Source organism: Lingula anatina, chromosome 9 (genome assembly GCF_051362555.1).
Source record: "Lingula anatina isolate TDL-2025a chromosome 9, LinAna3.0, whole genome shotgun sequence".
In the NCBI taxonomy this organism is placed as follows: domain Eukaryota; kingdom Metazoa; phylum Brachiopoda; class Lingulata; order Lingulida; family Lingulidae; genus Lingula; species Lingula anatina.
Window position 1 is genome coordinate 8,401,330 of NC_141775.1, and position 22,122 is coordinate 8,423,451.

General features: G+C 39.7%; 3 protein-coding genes across 3 annotated transcripts; all 3 read right to left on the bottom strand.

Moving 5' to 3' along the window:
* Positions 1 to 589: 589 nt before the first annotated feature.
* On the bottom strand, positions 590 to 4,692 carry LOC106161024 (uncharacterized). Its single transcript, XM_024076472.2, has 5 exons — positions 4,191 to 4,692; positions 3,834 to 3,921; positions 2,953 to 3,037; positions 2,127 to 2,225; positions 590 to 1,499 (listed from the first exon to the last, which is right to left on the bottom strand). Exons 2-5 carry the CDS (start codon positions 3,850 to 3,852, stop codon positions 866 to 868), a joined length of 837 nt encoding a protein of 278 aa, XP_023932240.2. The 5' UTR covers positions 3,853 to 3,921; positions 4,191 to 4,692; the 3' UTR covers positions 590 to 865.
* Positions 4,693 to 4,704: 12 nt separating this feature from the next.
* LOC106161010 (uncharacterized) lies at positions 4,705 to 10,652 on the bottom strand (the record flags this gene model as incomplete). Its single annotated transcript, XM_086995579.1, has 6 exons — positions 4,705 to 6,236; positions 6,441 to 6,528; positions 6,819 to 7,592; positions 7,921 to 8,085; positions 8,399 to 10,386; positions 10,471 to 10,652. Coding segments are annotated over 6 exons (3,390 nt in total), but the record flags the coding sequence as incomplete, so codon positions are not given.
* A 4,901-nt stretch (positions 10,653 to 15,553) lies between these two features.
* Positions 15,554 to 22,062, bottom strand: LOC147759867 (uncharacterized). The gene is made up of 4 exons (XM_086994826.1): positions 21,941 to 22,062; positions 17,436 to 18,119; positions 16,804 to 16,891; positions 15,554 to 16,489 (listed from the first exon to the last, which is right to left on the bottom strand). The coding sequence occupies exons 1-4, from the start codon at positions 22,011 to 22,013 to the stop codon at positions 16,444 to 16,446; spliced, it is 891 nt and encodes a 296-aa protein (XP_086850952.1). The 5' UTR covers positions 22,014 to 22,062; the 3' UTR covers positions 15,554 to 16,443.
* Positions 22,063 to 22,122: the final 60 nt, after the last annotated feature.

The following is a 22,122-nucleotide window of genomic DNA, read 5'->3' on the forward strand; positions in this document are numbered from 1 at the left end:
GAATTTCATTGAATACTTCAAAACGGATTTGGGCATCAAGAAACTAGAATCGTTGTTGCGAATGAAAAAGAAAGGGGGTGGGGGCTCAGCGGTGAAATATACGAGGTTGGGATTGAATGTGTGGAAAGTCCTGGTTGTCTAGCCTTGCTGTACGGTGAATTATGTCTAACAGCTTTCTGGAATTAACCGATATTTTACAGATCATTGGTTTGCCTGCTTACAAACAGTAAGAATTTATCGGGGAATGGGGCTGTGATGGGTGTGATTTCCTATCGCCCCCAAATGAGCCCCTTCAATAACCCCCTCCCCCTTTCTGTGTACCCGCTCCCTGAGAAGTGGTAGTAGATAGAGTTTGGTTTATTTTAGTTTTTTCAAAAGGACTAAAGGACTTCCACATTTCCATAGAAATTTCGACTTAACAATTAAAATGCAATTTCACTGCATTTTTAATCCGTTTCACATGAAAATGTCAACTTTTAATTTTTCATTCAGTTAATAGACAGTGTACATAAAGACAGTGTGCGGTATTTAGAAAGTAAAATAACATGCTGAGATATATTGTTCTACGTGGAAAAACAAACGACGAAGATCAAAATTAAGAAATTTTATTACAAAAGCGAAAAACAATGTCCTTTTGATGTGAAATTTGTCGGAAAAGAAATTTATAGGGTAGATTCATGTAGATCGTCGTACCCACATCAGATTTTAATGTCTACTTATCAACATTTTAATTAATTATTTAATGAATCGTCGTAGTATACTACGCCAGTTCAACATGAACTGCATCTGGCATACACAGCCATCTGACTCTCTGCACAAAAAATTAAACGTGTAGGCCTAGTAAGTTTTTCTGCGATGGAGATATTTATATGTAATTTTCTCCAATTTCACCTAAAATCACAGGACTTGACGTGTAATCTGGTGTGTCACTCTCGCTTTGGTCATCACTCTCACTTTCACTCTCACGAACGAGACAAGCCGCAGGATAGTCGTAAAGAACACACCTATCACCATTTTCTGGCGACGTGCTTACGTCATAGTCCGGCGTGACGTCACATTCCAGCGATTCGTCCTGGAGCGATATGAAGTCACCCGCAAGGCTGTAAAGGGGATCATTGTCATAATCCGATGGTGGTTTGTCTGACGCTGGATAGGGTGGAAGCGGTAAATCTTCAACGGGCATAAACGAATTTTGTGGATAATCATACAGTGGGTCGAAATCCACGCCATCTTGGGCATCCACGACAGAGGAGGGGTTATCAACATCTGGTGATTCGAATGCATTGTAAATAGGGTTTGTGAAGTCTACAAGAGCAATGGAGCCGCGCGAATTAGTCTGAAACACCATATTTGTGTTTGCAAAATCAACAGCTGAAAAACTCGATCCATTTTGATTTTCAAGCGACATAGGGCCATAATTACTTGTTGTTACGTCAGTCTCATCTTGTCCGACTTGCCCAGCGACATCTATGGGATTGTTAGGACGTCTGCTAGGTGCCCTGGGGAACAAGTATAAGAAAATCCTACAGCGATTATTGTGAAGTTTCCTATACTTAAAAATCATTGCTATGAGATGTTCAATCTCTCTTGAATGAATATTCTTGAATGGGGGTTGGGGTAGTATGGGGAAAGAATAGCCTAATTCTGCTGGAGAACGTAAGCTGACGGAAACAATTAGCCTACCAAAAATGTGACTAACTTTGTGGTTTGGTGAGTGATACTGCACTCTCTATACGAAAAATTAATTTCTGTTTATTAGTAATTTATAGTAATAGCCAGTATTTTCACTTTTTTAAACACGAGGGTGGTCCTGTAATAAAACGCAACATGTGAGTAGGCCCTAAAGATGATAAAGACGAAAAAATGATATTGATTTCTATTTATCAAAAACTGCAGCTAGTTTGTCGCTTGGTGAATGACGCTGCCTTTGATATCAAATATTAATTTCTGCTTATTAGTAATATATACTAAAAGTCATTTCCAAAATCAGCAATATATGGGGAAATCATGCTTTGTTAACTGTGTGAGTATATTCACTATTTGAAACACCGGGGTCGTCTTTAATAAAACGCAACATTTGAGTAAAAATGTGAAAAAAAAAAATGATTTTTGTCTCTCTGGCTCACCGTCTGCTCTCCCTGTGATATAACTTTATTTCTTTAACCAGCCGCGCTGATCGTCTGCTGTATCCTGGGATCAGAGCTAAGTTTATCTTCCCCTGGAATCTGAAATTAAACATCAGTAATTGAAAAACCTTGTCAAATATTTCTTCTGAATCACAACAGGATCCAGGGGCAGATGGAGGCCATCTTCTGGGTCTTCCGGAAGACAGTCAGAATTTTTCAAGTTAACATTGACATCTGATTTTTTTCTGTTTGAATGCTGTCAGTTATGGAGGGTGGATCAACAAAGATTATTAGGAAGACTGTCAGAAATGTATCTGGATCAACCCCTGGCGTTCATCTGGCGTGTCTGGGGTACGCCAAAGTCACATTCCTTGCGCTTATTTACCAATGCAATTTATTTGCACTCCCGTTCGCCATGATGACATCCTCATTTCTACAGCTCACATGAGTGAGTCAGCCGTATGAACGGGGTATTTTAGAGTAAGGATAAAAAGGCCATGGCTCATACTCTAAGTAGGTGAAAAAGTCAAAAACATTAACCTGTTCCGTTGTCATTATTCAAAAGTTTTTTTTTTGCAAGCAACTTCGATGAATAGATTTATTTGGCAATCAATGTTACAGTTCTGTAGTGGTTTAGTAATTGTTCACATATTTATCGTTTCACAAACGATACACTGTAGATAATTAAACACGGGAAAAATTCCCAACTTTATCCTGGTCCCCTTTTTTAGAAAGCCTCGAAATCATGAAGCAGGTTTGTCGTCTCGTGTACATGTGCGAACAGTACTGAAATCGAGATTTTTGTTTGGAGATAGGCATACTTTACCTTTTTGCACACACGCAACTAATGAGTAAAACTATTCCAATGACTGTCAATACAAGCAATGCGGCTCCGATACCGATGATAAGTTCTGAAATGCAAAAAATATATATAACACAGTGTGGTCGCCGTTACTGCATACTTTCACTAAAGAAATTTGATTTTTTTCGTTTTGGGATATAAAGGACGCTTTGATGCTCTTAACAGTGGAACATACAATCTGTCTACATGTATTATCTTAGACAACTTCAATATTGAGACATTTAAAACATCAAGTTTATGCTTAACTGATTTAGGATGGACATATTCACTTTGAGAGATCCTAATATGCAATTACACCCTTTCGAAAGTTCTCTGCATGTTCGTTCCCTGTTGTTAAACCATTTATTGGCCACTACGATCGCAGATGCTCCGTTTAAGTGACTCTCTCATGTTGTAGCCGGACTATTATGTTGTCAGTCTCTTTCTGAGTGAACTGGTCCAGATTGGGTCAGTCAAATAAACTGCTCAGTGCGAAACGAGCCTATGGGAGCGTTCACAACCAGTTGATCCGCGGACTAAATATGGCCGACCTACTTCAAAGATTGTTGCGTAACCCCCTACTAGACACTAAATAGGTACCTGCGGGGATTTCGCGGCAAGCTTTTGGCTGAGATTTCAACTGGGTCGGCCTTATTTGATCCGTGGACTAGTTAGTCCGAGGATCAACTGGTTCTGGATGCTCTCTTTGTCTGTTTTTTTTCGGTGCTAGCTGTTATCTGGCTGAATGACATTCGGACAGACAGACGGACAAACAGACTGTCAGCAGTCGCATTACTTTAACTACTTAATGATAAAAGCAACAAACAAAATCTGGATCTATTGTATCTCAGCACATTAATTCTTACTTTCTTCATCGGTGTCCATCTCTGGGTCTGCTTCCGTTGACTTAACTGCACACGCACTCTTTCGCCCCGGTGCTACTGCTTTGACTGACTTAAACATAAGAGAGATAAAATATTTTACTTGCACTGTGGTTTGCTAATTTGTTTAAGGAACAAAACATAAGATTTTACTTGCTGTACTTTTTTTTAAATTCTATTATAGATATAATTTTAAAAGGGACAAAAAGCTGAAAGGAAGCAATGCAAGGGTTGTGGAAGATTTTTCAGGTACTTGATTTACTAGATTTTCGCCCCAAAGAAGTAAAGGGTGACATTTAGAAAATTTTACGAGTGAAAAATAAATAATATTCATGCACTTACCTGTCAATATTTGGACCGAGGACATAAATATCATGAATGCCTCTGTAGGAATATTTTTGATTCATGTGTCACGACATTTACATGTATGTCCCGTAAAATCCGTTCAGATGTAACTAGTTAGACATCCGGCAAATCTGGTAGAACGCTGGTGTGATTTTGTGACTCCTTTATTCGTCAGTTGTGAGAGAATATTAGCACACGATAGTAAGAAGTATCAACGTCCAAATTTCTCATCAGAGCTTTACATTTAACATATTGTTATTTGAAACTAATATAATCCCCGACTGAGACTTGTAAATCAACTTATACTGTAAACGTAGCACTAGTACTTCGGCATTCAACTTGTGAACAGCTGAGTATTCAAAAACCAACTGATAGAATACAAACCATCATATATATATATACACACATTAAAAACACAAGCTTCGTAAAAATAACTAAATGTCATATTAATTTCTGATCCCTAAAGACCAGATATGTCTTCACCCTGCCTGTCAGATTGAAACATGGCGGTTTCATTTAAAACACCTACTCTATGAATCAAGTAGGACCTCCTAGCGCAAGAAAATCAGGGTACAAATTAAGTGTTATCAAATTATTGAAATCTCAGACGAGGATTAGTGGAGATCATTAGTGATACTAGACCTTTGTTCCCACTTGCGTTACTATTGTCTTGACGCCGCGTTATCTATTTCAGTCACTTTTGGCCGTACCCTCAAACGTGAGAGTTAGATAACAACAATGTTATGCATTTATATAAACGGGAAATTAAATTTTGATTTAACGTTATCTACGCACATACTCGAGAGACTTTGCCAGAGTGCAAATGGACCACACGCACAAGTGCTTAGTTTAATATGTGAAACATTTGATCTATTTTCACTTGATTAACGAGTCATTTTTATCATGTGAAAATGAAAGTTTTAATTCATTGGCTTGTTATGAACAGAGATAGTTGCTTTAAACGTTAGCTTCAGTATGAACTTTAATTACGACTTATCTTTATCTCATCTTTATCTTGTTGTGTTAGTATAACTCTTGTTACACTGACCCACTCTCGGCATTAAATTTCATTAAAGTTCATTTAAAGTGCACTGACACTGATGTATAAAATTGACGTTGACTCTAACATATTGTTAAAGCCCCAACTTTCAGGGGGGGGGGGGGGAGTGGGTATAAAATCGTTCTCCAAACGGTAGCAGGCCCTGAGTATTGGGGTTACAGGAACAAGGGCTTAAATAATTAAGGCACCTTTCTATCAGAAAGTTTGCGAGATTTCATTGGGATGCCAATGTTAAACACAACAGGCAGTGCTTCAATTGTTAAGTATCTGAGCACATGTTAATTTAATAATTAATTAAGTACTAATTATATATGATACAAGTACTCATGAAAGGTTACAAATGCTCTAGGTGTGTTTCGTAAAGCTGTGATTGGTATTTAGATGTCTGTACAGGTAAACATTCTAATGTGTGCTCATGTAGTCACCGTCATATTGTATGTTATTTGTCTCGAAGATATTGTTTCCATGACAACAACACAGTGCATGCTATAAATCACCATCTCTAAATACGTTCAAAACTATCTAACATAAGATAACGGTGTTTTTAGAGTCTCTTTGTGTATATTTGGGCATTCATTTTTTGGACATACAGCACATGTAATGCCTTTGTATTACCATATATGCATCCAGTTACACTGTATATACTGTTAGTAATAAGAACAAGTACAAGTCTAATTCGGACCCAGATTTTTTATATCTAATACATTGTTTGTGTGTTCCCAGCAAAGATGTATTAAATTGCTGACGTCAAAACTACAAATACGTTTTTAAACGTCTTTCTGCTACGTCATCAAATTTTGGATACGTCACCACTTTTGCAGTCCATGCTGAATTCAGAGGGCCTTCTATCGCCATATTCCTCGTTTTCTACAAGACCGAGTTCTGATGGCGTCACAGAAAGATTGCGAAACATTGGGTTTTTAAACTCCACCCTCTCTAGCGTTTCGATATCATCATAGTCAGAACGAGGCTGTTTGCGTCTTCTGCAACAAAAAACAAGGACCACCCTTATCTCTTTTGCATGTCGTAAATACTAGTACATGACCTTTGGAACTGATTTCACATTCAGACTGTCGTTTAACAGAAATAAATTTATGTTTATCGAAGATCAAAATGGGTTATTATCAAAAACACGTTTTAACACTGAATGTGGCTTTGACCAACGAACGTGAAAGCATATGTTTTACCTTTGCAATGCTATGACGACTACCACGACTACAAGCACCAGAAGTAATATTCCACCACCTGCGCCAGATCCAATATACGTATACATTTCTGGAATAGGAACTTGTTTTTAGCAGCCACATAAAATGTAGAAAAAGACGTGTTGTTCCATAATGTGTTATCAAATGATGAGAATAAGAATTATCAAAATGTCCTTATCCGTTTCAGAAAAACCTTATTGGTTATATTATTGTCTTAAAATCCTGTGAGCAACACAAGACAAACATTTTTAACAGACAAAGATCAGAGTGCGGGTTAAGGAAACTTAACCGATGAATTCTTCAACATGTGCTTTTCACTAAATTCCACAGTATTTTAATATCAAAACTGACAATACTCACGTTGCTCAGCCTTGCGTTTTGCCGCTTCTTGCTGAGAAGCCGACCCCTCCATTGCGCTCTCTGGTGTGGTCGACTTGCCGGTTAAGGGGCTGCCATTTGATGGTGTTGTCTCACGCGATGGCGTCGTGTCGCTCTTTCTGTCCGTAGATTTTCTGGAGGACGCTGTAGCGACTGTTTTGGTCGATAGGACTGTAAACACAGCTGGACCGAAACTCTGTGACCCCGTTGAGGTGCTCCTAACGGTGGTTGTTGCGGCGGTTGGCGTGGCAGTTGTTTTAGACATATTTGATGAGGTTTGCGTAGTTTTCGTAGTCTTAGTAGAAGTAGGTGTGGTTTTATATTTTGTTGTGGTAGGTGTTGGGGGTGTCGCACTAGTTGATGTTGTAGAAGGCAGTGTTGTAGTAGTTTTAAAAATAGTCGGTGACTTTGGTGCTGAGGAAGTAGAAGTTTTGGTGGGTAAAGACGATGCGGTTGTTGTAGCTGTAGAACTAGATTTTCCTGTACTTGTAGACTTTGTCTTGGAAATATCTGTTGAGAGAACAGCTACAGAAGGCGTATTTGTAGCGGGCATTGTAGTTGTAGTTGGTTTTGTGCTAATTGTTGTTGTTGTTGTTGTTGTGGGAGTGGTTGTAACTGCAGTGGTTGGTATCTTAGTTGCAGTAGATGTAGTTGGTGTAGTAGTTGCAGATGATGAAGTGGTTGTAGTAGAACTAGTAGTAGTGGTGGACGGAGTAGTCGTGGGTTCTGTCTTCACTGTAGTAGTTAGCAACGTTCCTGTGTGAAAACAGTAAACAGATTACATTCACGACACAAAAACATGACATAGTGATTTACTTATCTAAAATAAGTCAAATTTCAGTTCAGTGAAAACTCCACTTTATTTAAACAATGGATGTATTTAATTATTATTTTACAATCAAAACATAATTACGCACCCAATACGTATTACCACTCAGCAAACATAAAACGCTTCATAACGTTACGATAACTTTTTTGGTTAAATAAACGTTATGGTAACGTTCTAATAACGTTCTGTGTTTGCTGGTGTCCGTTATTGTACTTCTCTTACAGACTGTTCATGTTATGTGTTATGTGCCCTCACCGTATTGGCACAAATAGCTGGCCCTGGCAATACAGGTAACGTCATGCCATCTCCATTTGGTGTTGAAAAAGGAGATGCCGTGGTAGATCTGAACACAATACTCGAAACCCAAGTTCTGCAAAGTGTCAAATGGTGGAGTCCAACCAGAGGTGGGGAGAGGGGTGCCTTGAATGAATGTGTGAAATGCGAGACTGGAGCAAGTCGTTGTTCTGCACGTAGAAGTTCAAAAGTTGTACCCAGCAAACACGTCAAGTTGGTAGCACGTGGTTAATCCGTCGCTATGATAATGTGGTAGCAACGTGCTAGCCACGTGATCCGAACGTGACGTGTTTGCTGGGTACAAGACTTTTGCTTCAATGTATAAAAACGGTCACTCAATTGGTCATTATTCAAAACTTTTAGAGGGTTTTTACACAATACATTAATGCATAAACCAAGTACATCTTTACACATTTGTTTTATTATATGCCATATTTACCTGAACCAACCCACACCCACTTCATACTCCTAGTGGGATCATGTAGGCCTATCCACGTGGAGCTATCAATAATTCCCGTCAGTCCGTCCTTAAGTCGCACCCAGACATCGTTATTTATAGCCTCAGCAAGAGTGCCGCCATATCTCCTGCAGTCGTCAAGAGCATCTGCCCATGACTTTTTCTCCGAGTACATGCCCGTCACGTATTCGTAACAAATACCGCCGATGGTTTTTGTCACCACCTTTACCCCAGCTGGTCGGTTTGGACAACTGGCTACTGTTATTTTCTTAGTACTCGACACGATGGGGTTAAACGATGTTATAGAGGTTGATGAAGCTGTGGTTGACATGGTTGTTGTAGGGGCTGTCGTTGTAGTTGGTGTTGTAGTCTGCATAGTTGTAGCTGATGTAGTAGTTGTAGTGGGTGTGGTAGATGTGGTAGGAGTAGTTGTAGTCGGTGTAGTATTTGTAGTGGGTGTAGTTGTTGTGGTAGGAGTAGTTGTAGACGGTGTAGTAGTTGTAGTGGGTGTAGTAGTTGTGGTGGGTGTTGTAGTTGTAGTTGGTGTAGTAGTTGTAGTAGGTGTTGTAGTTGTTGTTGGTGTAGTAGTTGTAGTAGGTGTAGTAGCTGTGGTGGGTGTAGTAGTTGTAGTAGGTGTAGTAGTTGTGGTGGGTGTAGTAGTTGAGGTAAGCGTTGTAGTTGTAGTGGGTGTAGTTGTTGTAGTTGGTGTAGTAGTTGTAGTGGGTGTAGTTGTTGTGGTAAGCGTTGTAGTTGTAGTTGGTGTAGTAGTTGTAGTAGGTGTTGTAGTTGTTGTTGGTGTAGTAGTTGTAGTAGGTGTAGTAGCTGTGGTGGGTGTAGTAGTTGTAGTAGGTGTAGTAGTTGTGGTGGGCGTAGTAGGTATAGTAGTTGTAGTTGGTGTAGTAGTTGTAGTTGGTTTAGTAGTTGTAGTGGGTGTAGTAGTTGTAGTAGGTGTAGTAGTTGTAGTTGGTCTAGTAGTTGTGGTAGGCGTTGAGGTTGTAGTAGTTGTGGTAGGCCTTGTAGTTGTAGTGGGCTTAGTTGTTGTAGTAGTTGTAGTGGGTGTAGTAGTTGTGGTAGGCGTTGTAATTGTAGTGGATGTAGAAGTGGTAGTAGGTGTAGTAGTTGTAGTAGGTGTAGTCGTTGTTGTAGGTGTTGTAGTTGTAGTGGGGTTAGTAGTTGTTGTAGGTGTAGTTGGTGTAGTTGTTGTGGTGAATGTTGTAGTTGTAGTTGGTGTAGTAGTTGTAGTGGGTGTAGTAGTTGTGGTAGGCGTAGTAGTTGTAGTTGGTGTAGTAGTTGTGGTAGGCGTTGTGGTTGTAGTAGTTGTAGTGGGCGTAGTAGTTGTGGTAGGCATTGTGGTTGTAGTAGTTGTAGCTGGTGTAGTAGTTGTAGTGGGTGTAGTTGCTGTAGTGGGTGTAGTAGTTGTAGTGGATGTAGTAGCTGTAGTGGGTGTAGTAGTTGTAGTGGAAGTAGTAGTTGTGGTAGGTGTAGTAGTTGAAGGCTTTGTGGTTGTAGTTTGCGTAGTAGTCGTAGCAGGTGTGGTAGTTGTGGTAGGCACTGTAGTTGTAGTAGGTGTAGTAGTTGTAGTAAGCGTTGTAGTTGTAGTGGGTGTAGTTGTTGTAGTTGGTGTAGTAGTTGTAGTTGGTGTAGTAGTTGTGGTAGGCGTTGTAGTTGTAGTTGGTGTAGTAGTTGTAGTAGGTGTAGTAGTTGTGGTAGGCGTTGTAGTTGTAGTGGGTGTAGTTGTTGTAGTAGGTGTAGTGGTTGTAGTTGGTGTAGTAGTTGTAGTGGATGTAGTAGTTGTAGTTGGCGTAGTAGTTGTACTTGGTGTAGTAGTTGTGGAAGGTGTAGTAGTTGTAGTTGGCGTAGTAGTTGTAGTTGGTGTAGTAGTTGTAGTTGGTGTAGTTGTTGTAGTTGGCGTAGTAGTTGTAGTGGGTGTAGTAGTTGTGGTAGGCGTTGTAGTGGTATTTGGCGTAGTAGTTGTAGTGGGTGTAGTAGTTGTAGTTGGCGTAGTAGTTGTAGTGGGTGTAGTAGTTGTAGTGGGTGTAGTAGTTGTGGTAGGCGTTGTAGTGGTAGTTGGTGTAGTAGTTGTAGTAGGTGTAGTAGTTGTAGTGGGTGTAGTAGTTGTAGTGGGTGTAATGGTTGTAGTGGATGTAGTAGTTGTAGTTGGTGTAGTAGTTGTAGTAGGCGTTGTAGTGGTAGTTGGCGTAGTAGTTGTAGTGGGCGTAGTAGTTGTAGTGGGTGTAGTAGTTGTGGTAGGCGTTGTAGTTGTAGTTGGTGTAGTAGTTGCAGTGGGTGTAGTAGTTGTAGTGGGTGTAGTAGTTGTAGTGGGTGTAGTAGTTGTGGTAGGCGTTGTAGTTGCAGTGGGTGTAGTAGTTGTAGTGGGTGTAGTAGTTGTAGTGGGTGTAGTAGTTGTAGTGGGTGTAGTAGTTGTGGTAGGCGTTGTAGTTGTAGTGGGTGTAGTAGTTGTAGTAGGTGTAATAGTTGTAGTGGGTGTAGTAGTTGTAGTAGGCGTTGTAGTGGTAGTGGGTGTAATAGTTGTAGTGGGTGTAGTAGTTGTGGTAGGCGTTGTAGTGGTAGTTGGCGTAGTAGTTGTAGTAGGTGTAGTGGTAGTAGTCGTACTAGTTGTTGTCAGGAAAGGACCTGAAATCAAAACGTTTTACATAAATTGTAAGGACTGACAAAGGTACCCTTAGCACGGCACAACTGACTTTGCATTGCTGCTGGTTAACTTCCAGAGTACGATGTCAAAATATTTCGAATTAACAATATTACAGTATATACAATATTATATATTGTTTCATACATATCTTTCATGAGTTTTTAATCAATATGACAGCGTTCTTAAATATATTTTTACGTTGTGCGATAATATCTGCTAATAACACTTGAAAAATTCTACAGACTTAATCTGTATATATACTGACAGTCAATGGAAACGCATCATTCATTTATCAAATAATATTTTAAGTTCCTTTGGCACATTAAAAAAAAAAACAGTTTTCGTGTGAAATATGTGAAATATGAAATTGTGGTCAGCCCACTCTCTTATGACCAAACAAGATTCTCGGTAAAAAAAAGTACAAGTGAGTTTTCTGATGCGTTTTCATTGACTGTCAGTATATATTCTCATGTGCATAATCCCATTTTTTTCATTTTAGATCTGTCATATATCACGAATCTTTGTGCTCCAACTTCAATAAACAAACCTTGCTTCAATCACAGATTATAAGACGTCTTTTATTTTCCATTGTAACATTTGATGTTATTATTGAAAATTGTTTGATTAGATTTCCTAGCATTTTCTAATCTCTCAACGTACTTGAAATGAATTAAAACTGCAAAACTTTCATAGCCTCTAGATAACATTATTTAAAATAAACTGCGACTTTCTAGAGTAAAAAATAGAAACCCGTTCTCTTGGGGTCGAATTCAAGTGCGAAATCGCTAGCCACGTTACCAAGGCCCATACAGCAGATGGTAGATCATAGCGTCGTTTACGTCTTTCATTATTTAGTCTTTAAATATGAGATAATACGCTGTTACCTGAGCAAAATATGCCAGAACACCCAGAGTGTGAGGGAGCGGTGTTCAAGGCATTTTATGCGAGAGACTGGCAGTGTATTATCTGACATATATGCATACCGAGAGAAAGTACATGTACTCGCATTTCACCAAAAAACATTCCTTCAACCGAATAAAGCGTATGCCGCCACGGTAACATCTCTATGTATGTTTGTCAATAATTATTCTGTTCAGTTTTACTCACCGTATTGGCATAGGTATTTAGCCTTGTTTGTACAGCTGTTATCATGCCATGACCATTTTTTATTGAACCAGCTGTACCCCTGATATATCTGTACGCAGTACTCGTAACCGCGGTTTTGGTTATTGTCCCATGGAATTTTCCATCCTGTCTCGGGTAGAAGGGTACCTAAAACATGATTAACAGATGATTATGTGACATTCTCGACGCCTCTGCCAAAGTTGGTTAGTATTGTACGCAAGTCAGATTTTGTACGAAAATGGCGCTATCAATGAAATTTATACTTAATGTGCTGGTAGGTGTAGAAGTGGCAGTGGGTGTAGTACTGTAGTGAAAGTTGTAGTTGGTGTACATGTGGTTGCTGTTGACCTTTAATGCACTAGTTGGTTTGCGTTGGCACGCGGCCCCAACATGAAACGCTACTAACAAAAGTTTCTTAATATGTACATTACTTTTTAAAGGGATAACAATTCTTCGCATGGAATCTATATTTCACAATAAAAACCTGGTAAACAACTCAAGGAAATATAGTATATTCTATTTCACCACCAAAAATAATGGCAGTTAAAGCAATTATTCTAAAATCTGTGCTTGTCATCCGACCATGTTACCTATATACATGTGGATGGCTATTGTCTGTAATAATATCTTAAGAGATTATTACAAAAAAGCAAACTTTCTAGAAAAAAAACAAAAAACAGGGAATAAATATGAATCTAGAAATGGATTCATTAACCATTGGTAAGGCTGGGAAAATTGTTGTTTACCCCAGGAAAATTCACTTTTTGGCCAAAATGAACGGTTTTTATCCCTTTAATATTAACTATCTTGCCTGATCCAACCCATTCCCACCGCTTGTTCTTCTGTGGATCATGGAGACCTATCCACGTTGTACTTTTCATAATACTGTTAAAACCATCCTTGATGTCCTGCCAAATTTCACTACTAATTGCCTCCGCCAAGGTGCCGTTGTACAGCCTACAATCCGCCAAGGCATCCTCCCAATTCTTCGAAGAACTGTACATTCCAGACACGTATTCGTAGCAAATACCGTTGATGATTTTTGTCTCTATCTTGATATTTCTATCGGTAGGTCGCATTGGACAACTGACAGCATTGGCCCCTAGAAATAGCATTTATACAGTATTATAGTTTCTTACAGTACCATAAATGAACGCAAGAATAAATATTTTTTCTCTGTTTCACAGGTTAAGCGAAATATCATAGTGAAAATAATTTCTGGGTGAGATGAATACAACGCAACACTGCATATTATTTCTTACATCGAAACTTATTATTTTCTATTTCAATCTAATTTTATTTATTTTTTACTTTATATCGAAAACGTTTTTTCCTAGGTATTGTAATGATATTAATGTTTGTTCTACAAGGAAGTAGATTGGACCTTTATACTTCCTTTGTTTTACATACTCCACCAAAACAACAAATAATAAGTGGGTGTATTTTCATAAAATCGTTTGTCATCTGGCATTACCATTTGACAAGAAAGAAATTCATTGCTGAAATCCATTATACCTCATGTATAATGAAGAAATGTACATGTCTAAATAACTATTAGTGAATTTCCTGCAATGCATTCATAAATTTAAAAAATCGTATTAAGCTTACCCTTTGGTAGAAGTGCAAAAACGCAAATTGCAATCACTGCCAAAATCCTAAATCTTTGTCTAAGACTGTGTTGCTGCGCGTTACTCCCTGTGATTAACATGGCGAAAGCTTAACTCGTAACTGGTCGCACACCTATTGATATACCGTATATTAAGAACTGGAGGAAGGTGAATTTGGTCTGTTCGTGGGATGATATCGATGAATACATGACAACAATAGGGAGTGCACAAGTCCAACATGAAGGCGAAAGTTCTCTTGGCTGTGTACCGTCCATGTCAGCGGTTCAATAAGACAATGCGTTACGTCATCCGCGGCCAGATCAAACACGCTCCAGCTATATAGTTAAAGCCAGTCTTAAGTTTCAAAGCAGAGATTTTGAATATAAGATTTGCGACCTCCTCCTACCTCCATAAATAATAATAATAATAATAATAATAATAATAATAATAATAATAATAATGATGATGATGATGCATCTCAGCCCTGTTTACACATGTACATAAAATCTAAAAATACGCATATAAATTAAAAACTAATATAAAAGTAATTTAACTAAAACTAATAGATACAAGTTAACCAAAATATTTTTGATATCATAAGGTTTTAAGATTTTCATTAAAGCAATGATAACAGTCATTTAAACACACATTTGATTTTTTCATAAAATTGGGCCATATAATAGGAGCAGCAGTCTCAATACTCTTGTGACCATGTTTTAAGAGTCTTTTTCGTATCATTTCGCTAAGTTGAAATTGACCGCTGGATCTAAGGATTCTAATGGGAGTTAAACGTTATATTAAATTGCTTGTGTAAAATGGGCAGGTATATTCATTCTATTTGTTTACACTAAAACAGACCAGTGTCACTTTGCAGATAAACAATGTACCTGTATACTGATATAGCCACTTGAATGAGTACTATACTGCAAGGAAAATATTTCTTTTTAAAATTTACAAAAAAGTATTCTGGCCCCTGCCTAAATATTTAATGTGTCTCGAAAGAACATGATGGGAATGCGTATTATATGTTGTATGGTATATTTTATTTGAAATGCATGCACAGGCCCGTAGCCGGGGGGGGGGGGGGGGGGGTCTAGGATATCTAACTTACCGCCCTTTTCGCCGAGAAAAAAAAGACCCCCCCTCCCTTGGAAATTTCTGGCTAGGGGCCTGTTAAGTATTTGGTCCGGATAGGATTCATGTAGCATGCTGTGTGTGTGTGTGTGTGTGTATGTGTGTGTGTGTGCTCGTTAACCCCTTATTGTTCTATCGACCTCCGTCAAGTACGGCTGATCTGTTTACTTTGTCATCATGTAACTGATAAACAGCATCGGTATAACGTCAAGTACCTCCTGTTTACTACTTGATTGGCATAGAAGCAGTTGGATTTCTCTCCCTCGCTTTCTCAATCTCTCTCTCTCTCTTGCATACTAATACACACGTGTAAGTACGCACAAACAATAATTCTAGTTGCTTTCTTGTTTTTTTCTTTTCTTTACAGCTGGTTCGATTCCCTGAACAAGAAGTTAATTTGGTGGGTTAATAAAACATGTATAGATAAAACTGGAATGAAACTTCAATTCATATTTTTTTTATTAAGTGGATCGAGCACTGTAGCCATCAATTTCAAAGGGGGTGGGGTGTGGGTGTTCTTTTCCAGACAAAGTGCCCCTTTTCCCACCTTAGTTGACAAAACTGACACACAAAATTGATCAAATTTGGACGTTGCGTGGATCTTTTCTAGTCGGAAAACGGTTGTTTAGCATGCCCCCCAGTCCCCTATTCTAGACTTTTTAAAAATATTAAAGTAACCGTCTCAAATATCTGCGTGATATTTAAATATGACAATGCGACATTAAACGCTATTCAAACCAGATTTATTCAAGCTAAAAACCCGTATTATGGAAATGACATTATCATTTCAAACTGGCCACGCCATCGTAACCACGTGACAGCACGCGCTTGTTTCACGTTTTCCTTGTGCAGTACACTGGAATAGTTCTACTTTGTCTCTGTGTGATACTTTTTTTTCTAAACATTTATTCAGACTACTTTCCCAGCAGTTTCCACCACAAAATGTTACATATATGGTGCATATAATCCATGTGCGAATGCAATTTGTATTCCAACTGGAATGGGGGTATTTTCGGCTGACTCCTATCCCGTCTTACTGGCGTTATCAGACATTTCGCCCTCTTAATGCTGTTGGCGTATATCATCTGCCTCAATTTACACACATTACTCGATTTACGGTGAATAATATTTTTTCAACATGAAACAATCATTCAGGGAGGTATTGACCTGAGTATTTAGCGCACAGCTGTTTCACAAAAGGGCTTCAAACCAAAAGAAAGTTTGAAATTGTTTAAAGAAAGAAATCTTAAAAGTGGATATACCTGCACTTGTTCACTTTGGTCGATTATTTAACCCTTTTCCATTCTTTTGAATTAAAACGTTTGTTGAACTAAACCTGCGGCTCTAGTCGAAACTTATATTGAGTTAAATAATATGAAAAGCTAATTTACATGCGTGTGGCAAAAGGCTATAGCTAGTGGAAAACAACTGCTACTCCCGTCCATATTGTCATGCTGTCCTGTCAATGATGCAAAAATTCTTCCTGAATGACTGCCAGTACTTCAGGGTTATAGATGGGTGCTGTCTTGTAGAAGTCTACTAACTTGAGACAAGCTGGAATACAAATAATTAGATAAAAGAATGCAGTTTTTGCTCAATGCAATAAAGTCGACAAAATAAGAAAGGCGACAAAAATTGGGCTATGTGGTAAATTGGCAATAAAAACTGTGAAACTAAAAAGGGTTAATTTATTACGACGCCTTTGGTACAAAACATGCTTTGTGAATGTCTTTTGGAAACAAGTATTAACACATTATAAGTAAAGCATGATTTCTATTAAGATATATTTTTTTTGCGAAAATGTGTCGTTAACGATATCAATACCGCGAATTCACATGAGTTTACTATCGTGTGTCTGTCATTCTTACCGTCTGTATAACACTGACGCAATTATCACTATAACAAACATGAGAACAACTCCCGTTCCATATCCAGCAAAAATAAAGTGGAGTCCCACTGAAAATAGAAAATACAATCAGGCTCATGACGCTGAAAGATTTTACCTTGCAATTGGTTTTATTCTAACTGCTGAATAATTTGGGACTTACTTTATAATGTCGTCGGCGGGAATCAGAAACGGCTTTGACAAGGCAGCTGTTTAATTTATGTACAATGATAATTACAAATCTGCAAACATGCTGCAATCTGTACGTAAAAAAACGCAACTATATCAACTGTTCATATTTTGCAGCTAAAGCGACGATCGATCATGAACATCGATTTTTATGAGAAGTTATTCAATAGGTTTTAAAATATATATATATCAAGGAGTAAAAAAAATCGATTTTGTTTGCGACCCTGATGAGGCCTCTGGGCCGAAACAGCTGTAGGGCCTTATATTAATCAACATGGAGATAACAGATTAACTTTGTTCGTTTTCTTGTCTTTCTATATATGTTATTATTGTAGTTAAAACATATATACTTATATATAATTAACTTCAATACATATATATGTACTTTATTTAAGAAAAATGCATATGTGTACTATGTCTTCTTACATGGCTGTTCATCAAGAATTTCTTCCTGATGAATAGCGAGATGGCGGTAACCGTTCGGCTGTCCGGGCAACTTATGCGTGTCAGGTGTCGTTCCATCACCTTCAGGCTTTGTTGTAGTTGCAACCAGAGCTGATGACGATGGTCCAATAGAGTTCTCCGGCGTCGCTCCACTAGATGCCGCTGTTTCATTGCCTGCAGATGGTGTTGACTGTTCACCCGGTGACACTGATTGCTGTGGAGGGGTATTATTGGACGAACCCGTTGCCGTAGAAACCGTTTCCGTGGAAACATCCGGTGACACTGATTGCTGGGGAGTGGTCTTATCGGACGAACCCGTTGCCGCAGAAACCGTTTCCGTGGTAACACCCGGTGACACTGATTGCTGTGGAGTGGTCTCACTGGATGAACCCGTTGCCGTAGATATTGTTTCTGTCGTTACATCACCGGGTTGCGTGCTGGCGTCATTTATTTCCGTAGTTTTTTCCGTAGTTGGGACTACTGTTGTCATAGCCGTGTTTTCCGTGGATGATGACATTGTCGCCGCAGTTTGCGTTGGACTTTCTATACCAGCGCTCATTGTCTGTGTAACCGTAGTTGCCTGTGAAGTTGTAGTTTCCTGCGTAGTTGTTGGAGTGGTCGATGTAGTTGTTGTAGTCGTTGTGGTGGAGGTTGTAGTGACGATAACTGAAAGTGATTTCGGAGACAAATTATAATGGAATGTTCTGGTGTCAGCACAATTCCTAACAATGCGACAGTAAAATGCCGAATTTCCCAGTGCAGCAGTCTTTATTTCTCTCAATTCTTGCGTTTGTTCAAATTAACATGTCCAAAATAATCATACTTATTTGAAGAAAATGTTAGACAAAGATTAAAGTTACAGAGACATTTGTTAAAATTAGTTGACAAAGATCATCCATTTACTTTAATTCTCCTGCAATACACCAAAAAGCTTTAAATGTACCCTGAGGACGTAACTTGGCTTAAGCCAGATAGATGGCATCAAGATACTAAATTCCCACTGAGTAAATGCAGTTTAACTATGAAGATTCATCTTATCACATCACTGTGTTGATCTTGTTTAAGAAATAAATAAATGAAACTAAAATCGCATGTGCAAAGATCAACTAAAGATTAGAGCGCTGAAGTTAGTGTCTAGTTTCTAGTTTCCAGTTTCGTTTTTCAAAAACGAACCTGGCAACCAGAAACTAGTGTCGTTTTTCAAAAACGAACCTGGCAACCAGAAACTAGTATCGTTTTTCAAAAACGATTCTGGCAACCAGAAACTAGTGTCTTTTTTCAAAAACGATTCTGAGAAGCCAGAATCGTTTTTGCGGAGAGAAACAGGGGTGGGTAGAGGGAGAGGCAACCAGCGGTTAGCGTGTACCGCGATTAGGTAACCCTCACCACGAAAGCCGGGCAGGGTTTTACGGTCTCTCCTCGACGTGCGCTGAGACCGAGACGGTCGCCGATTATTGCCTACGGGGTACGGGCAACCCTCATCGCAGAAACTTGACAGGGTGTTTACAGTGTTACGGTCTTTCCTCGCCGCGCTGGGAGGCCGAGTTGACCGCCGCTACCAGTCACAGGCAGCCTGCACAGTGGTAGCCTGGAATGGAGTTTAAGTGGGGGTGGGGGTGGGGTAATAAGGGTGAGTTGAAGAGCGGGAAGGCCCCCCCGGGGCCTCCCTTTGTAGTTTGAATTGTAATTTTTAATTTTATTGAATTTTTCAAAAACGACTCTGATGCCCAGAGACCAGTGTCGTTTTTTGAAAAACGATTCTGGCAACCAGAAACCAGTGTCGTTTTTCGAAAAACGACTCTGGCAACCAGAAACCAGTGTCGTTTTTCAAAAACGATTCTGAGAAGCCAGAATCGTTTTTGCGGAGAGAAACAGGGGAGGACGGAGGGAGAAGCAAGCAGCGGTGAGCGTATACCGCGACTAGGTAACCCTCACCGCGAAAGCCGGGCAGGGTTTTACGGTATCTCCTCGACGTGCGCTGAGACCGAGACCGTCGCCGATTATTGCCTACGGGGTACGGGCAACTCTAATCGCAGAATATACCGCCTCTCTTACTCGTGTGGCCGCTGATCCGCATCAGCGCGCACAGGCAGCTTTCACCGCGTAGGTATTCAGGGAGTTACGTTATTTATTTATTTATTTATTTATTTATTTATTTTTATCTTATTATTATTAATTTTTTTTTTTTGCTACGCTCTTTCGAGATGTCCGCCGATCGATGCCTATCGATGATGCGGTGAAGTTGATCTGTGCACCGCAGCTAGACATCGATCGGCGGACGTCTCGAGAGAGCGTATCACCTTGCCCAGATACACAGGGAGGTTTACCTGGTCGCGGTAGACACTAATGCATTGCCAGTTCCCTCTCCCTATGTCCACCCCTGTTTCTCTCAGCAAAAACGATTCTGGCTTCTCAGAATCGTTTTCAAAGAAAAAAAACGACAATGATTTCCGATTTCCAGAATCGTTTTTATTATTATTATTATTCAATAAAATTAAAAACTATACCTCTAACTACAAAGAGTGAGCCTGAGGGCCCTTCCCCCTTTTTCCTCTCATCCGCCCACCGTTCACGGCTTACGCTATGAAGGCGGCCTGTTAAGGCGGCCGGTCATCTGGTCCTCACCGCACAACGAGAAAAAAAAGCGTAACTCCCTGAATACCTACGCTGTGAAAGCTGCCTGTGCGGCGCTGATGCAGTTCAGCGGCCACACGAGCGAGACAGGCGTTATATTCAGCACAGCTTCCTCGGTGAAGGCTACCTGTACGCTGTAGGCAATAATCGGCGACCGTCTCGGTCTCAGCGCATGTGGAGGAGAGACCGTAAGAGTTTGCCCAGCTTTCGCGGTGAGGGTTACCTAGTCGCGGTAAACGCTCGCCGCTGTATCTCTCCGCAAAAACATTTCTGGCTCCTCAGAACCGTTTTCGAAAAACGACACTAGTTTCTGGTTGCCAGAATCGTTTTTCAAAAAACGACACTGGTTTCTGGTTGCCAGAATCGTTTTTCAAAAAACGACACTGGTTTCTGGTTATCAGAACAGTTTTTGAAAACTTCAATTAAATTAAAAATCATACTTCAAACTATGAAGGGAGGTCCCGGGGGCCCCTTTCCCCTTTCCCCTCTTCAACCTCATCCTTATTCCCCCACCCCCACCCCCACTTAAACTCCATTCCCGGCTTCCACGGTGCAGGCTGCCTGTGACTGGTAGCGGTGGTCAACTCGGCCTCCCAGCGCGGCGAGGAAAGACCGTAACACTGTAAACACCCTGTCAAGCTTCTGCGATGAGGGTTGCCCGTACCCCGTAGGCAATAATCGGCGACCGTCTCGGTCTCAGCGCACGTCAAGGAGAGACCGTAAAACCCTGCCCGGCTTTCGTGGTGAGGGTTACCTAATCACGGTACACGCTAACCGCTGGTTGCCTCTCCCTCTACCCACCCCTGTTTCTCTCCGCAAAAGCGATTCTGGCTTCTCAGAATCGTTTTTGAAAAAACGACACTAGTTTCTGGTTGCCAGAATCGTTTTTCGAAAAACGACACTAGTTTCTGGATGCCAGAATCGTTTTTGAGAAACGACACTAGTTTCTGGTTGCCAGAATCGTTTTTGAAAAACGACACTAGTTTCTGGTTGCCAGGTTCGTTTTTGAAAAACGACACTGGTTTCTGGTTGCCAGGTTCGTTTTTGAAAAACGAAACTGGAAACTAGAAACTAGACACTAACTTCAGCGCTCTCTAAAGATTGGTATAAAACTCCCGAGCTTTGGAAATATGTGATCTGCCGAAAGCTCGGGAGTTCTGCCCAAGTTTTAGTTGATATTTATAGATCCGTTTTAGCTTAATCTATTTAGAGTCTACTGTGAAACGAATTTAAAACTTAAATTGGCTATAGAAATGTCTTTTGAAAACGCATACATGTATTCCCTATATAGAAGGCACACACAATATTTATGCGGACGTGGTCAAAATTATATAGAAGTAAATGAACGGGGACACGCGATGACGTACGTATTTCTCAACACACTTCATAAACAATTGAAATCATATTGAGCAATCATATCACCTTTAATTAAATATTGAGATATGAGGGATAAACTTCAGCGGTGCACGTACTATTAAGTACTTCATCAGTGTAAGTTGACCTGTGTTGCAGAGCATCCAGTTCAAATTTGTGTTTTTTGAAAGAAATAGTCAAATATGTAAAAAAAGAAATTGGAAGATGAAAAGCACTTCCTACTTCAGTGCATTGGTGATAGAAGAAAAATATAAATTTTATAAAAGTTTTGTCCCCGAACTAATTAAATTATTTCTTCGGAATACATAACAAAAAAAAAACGTAAGACGGCTTGCTAAATTTTTAATTAAAACATATGATAAAAGACACTATAACATTCTATGTGGTTCTTTACATTAGTAGATATCATCATTGATAGCAAGTAGACATGTTCAACAGTTAACCTTGTCTGTCATAAGTCAAAAACACAATGGACTTACGTATACACCTGCCGTCTGCTTTCTCGTACCCTGATTTGCAGCCCCTGCGATCACATCGATATGAGCCCACCATGTTCCTACATTTACCAGCACATCCTCCATTGCTCCTCGAACATTCATTATCATCTGTAAAAAAACGTGAACTGGACTTGTTAATATTAAGTCAGTGAAGCTGCTAAACG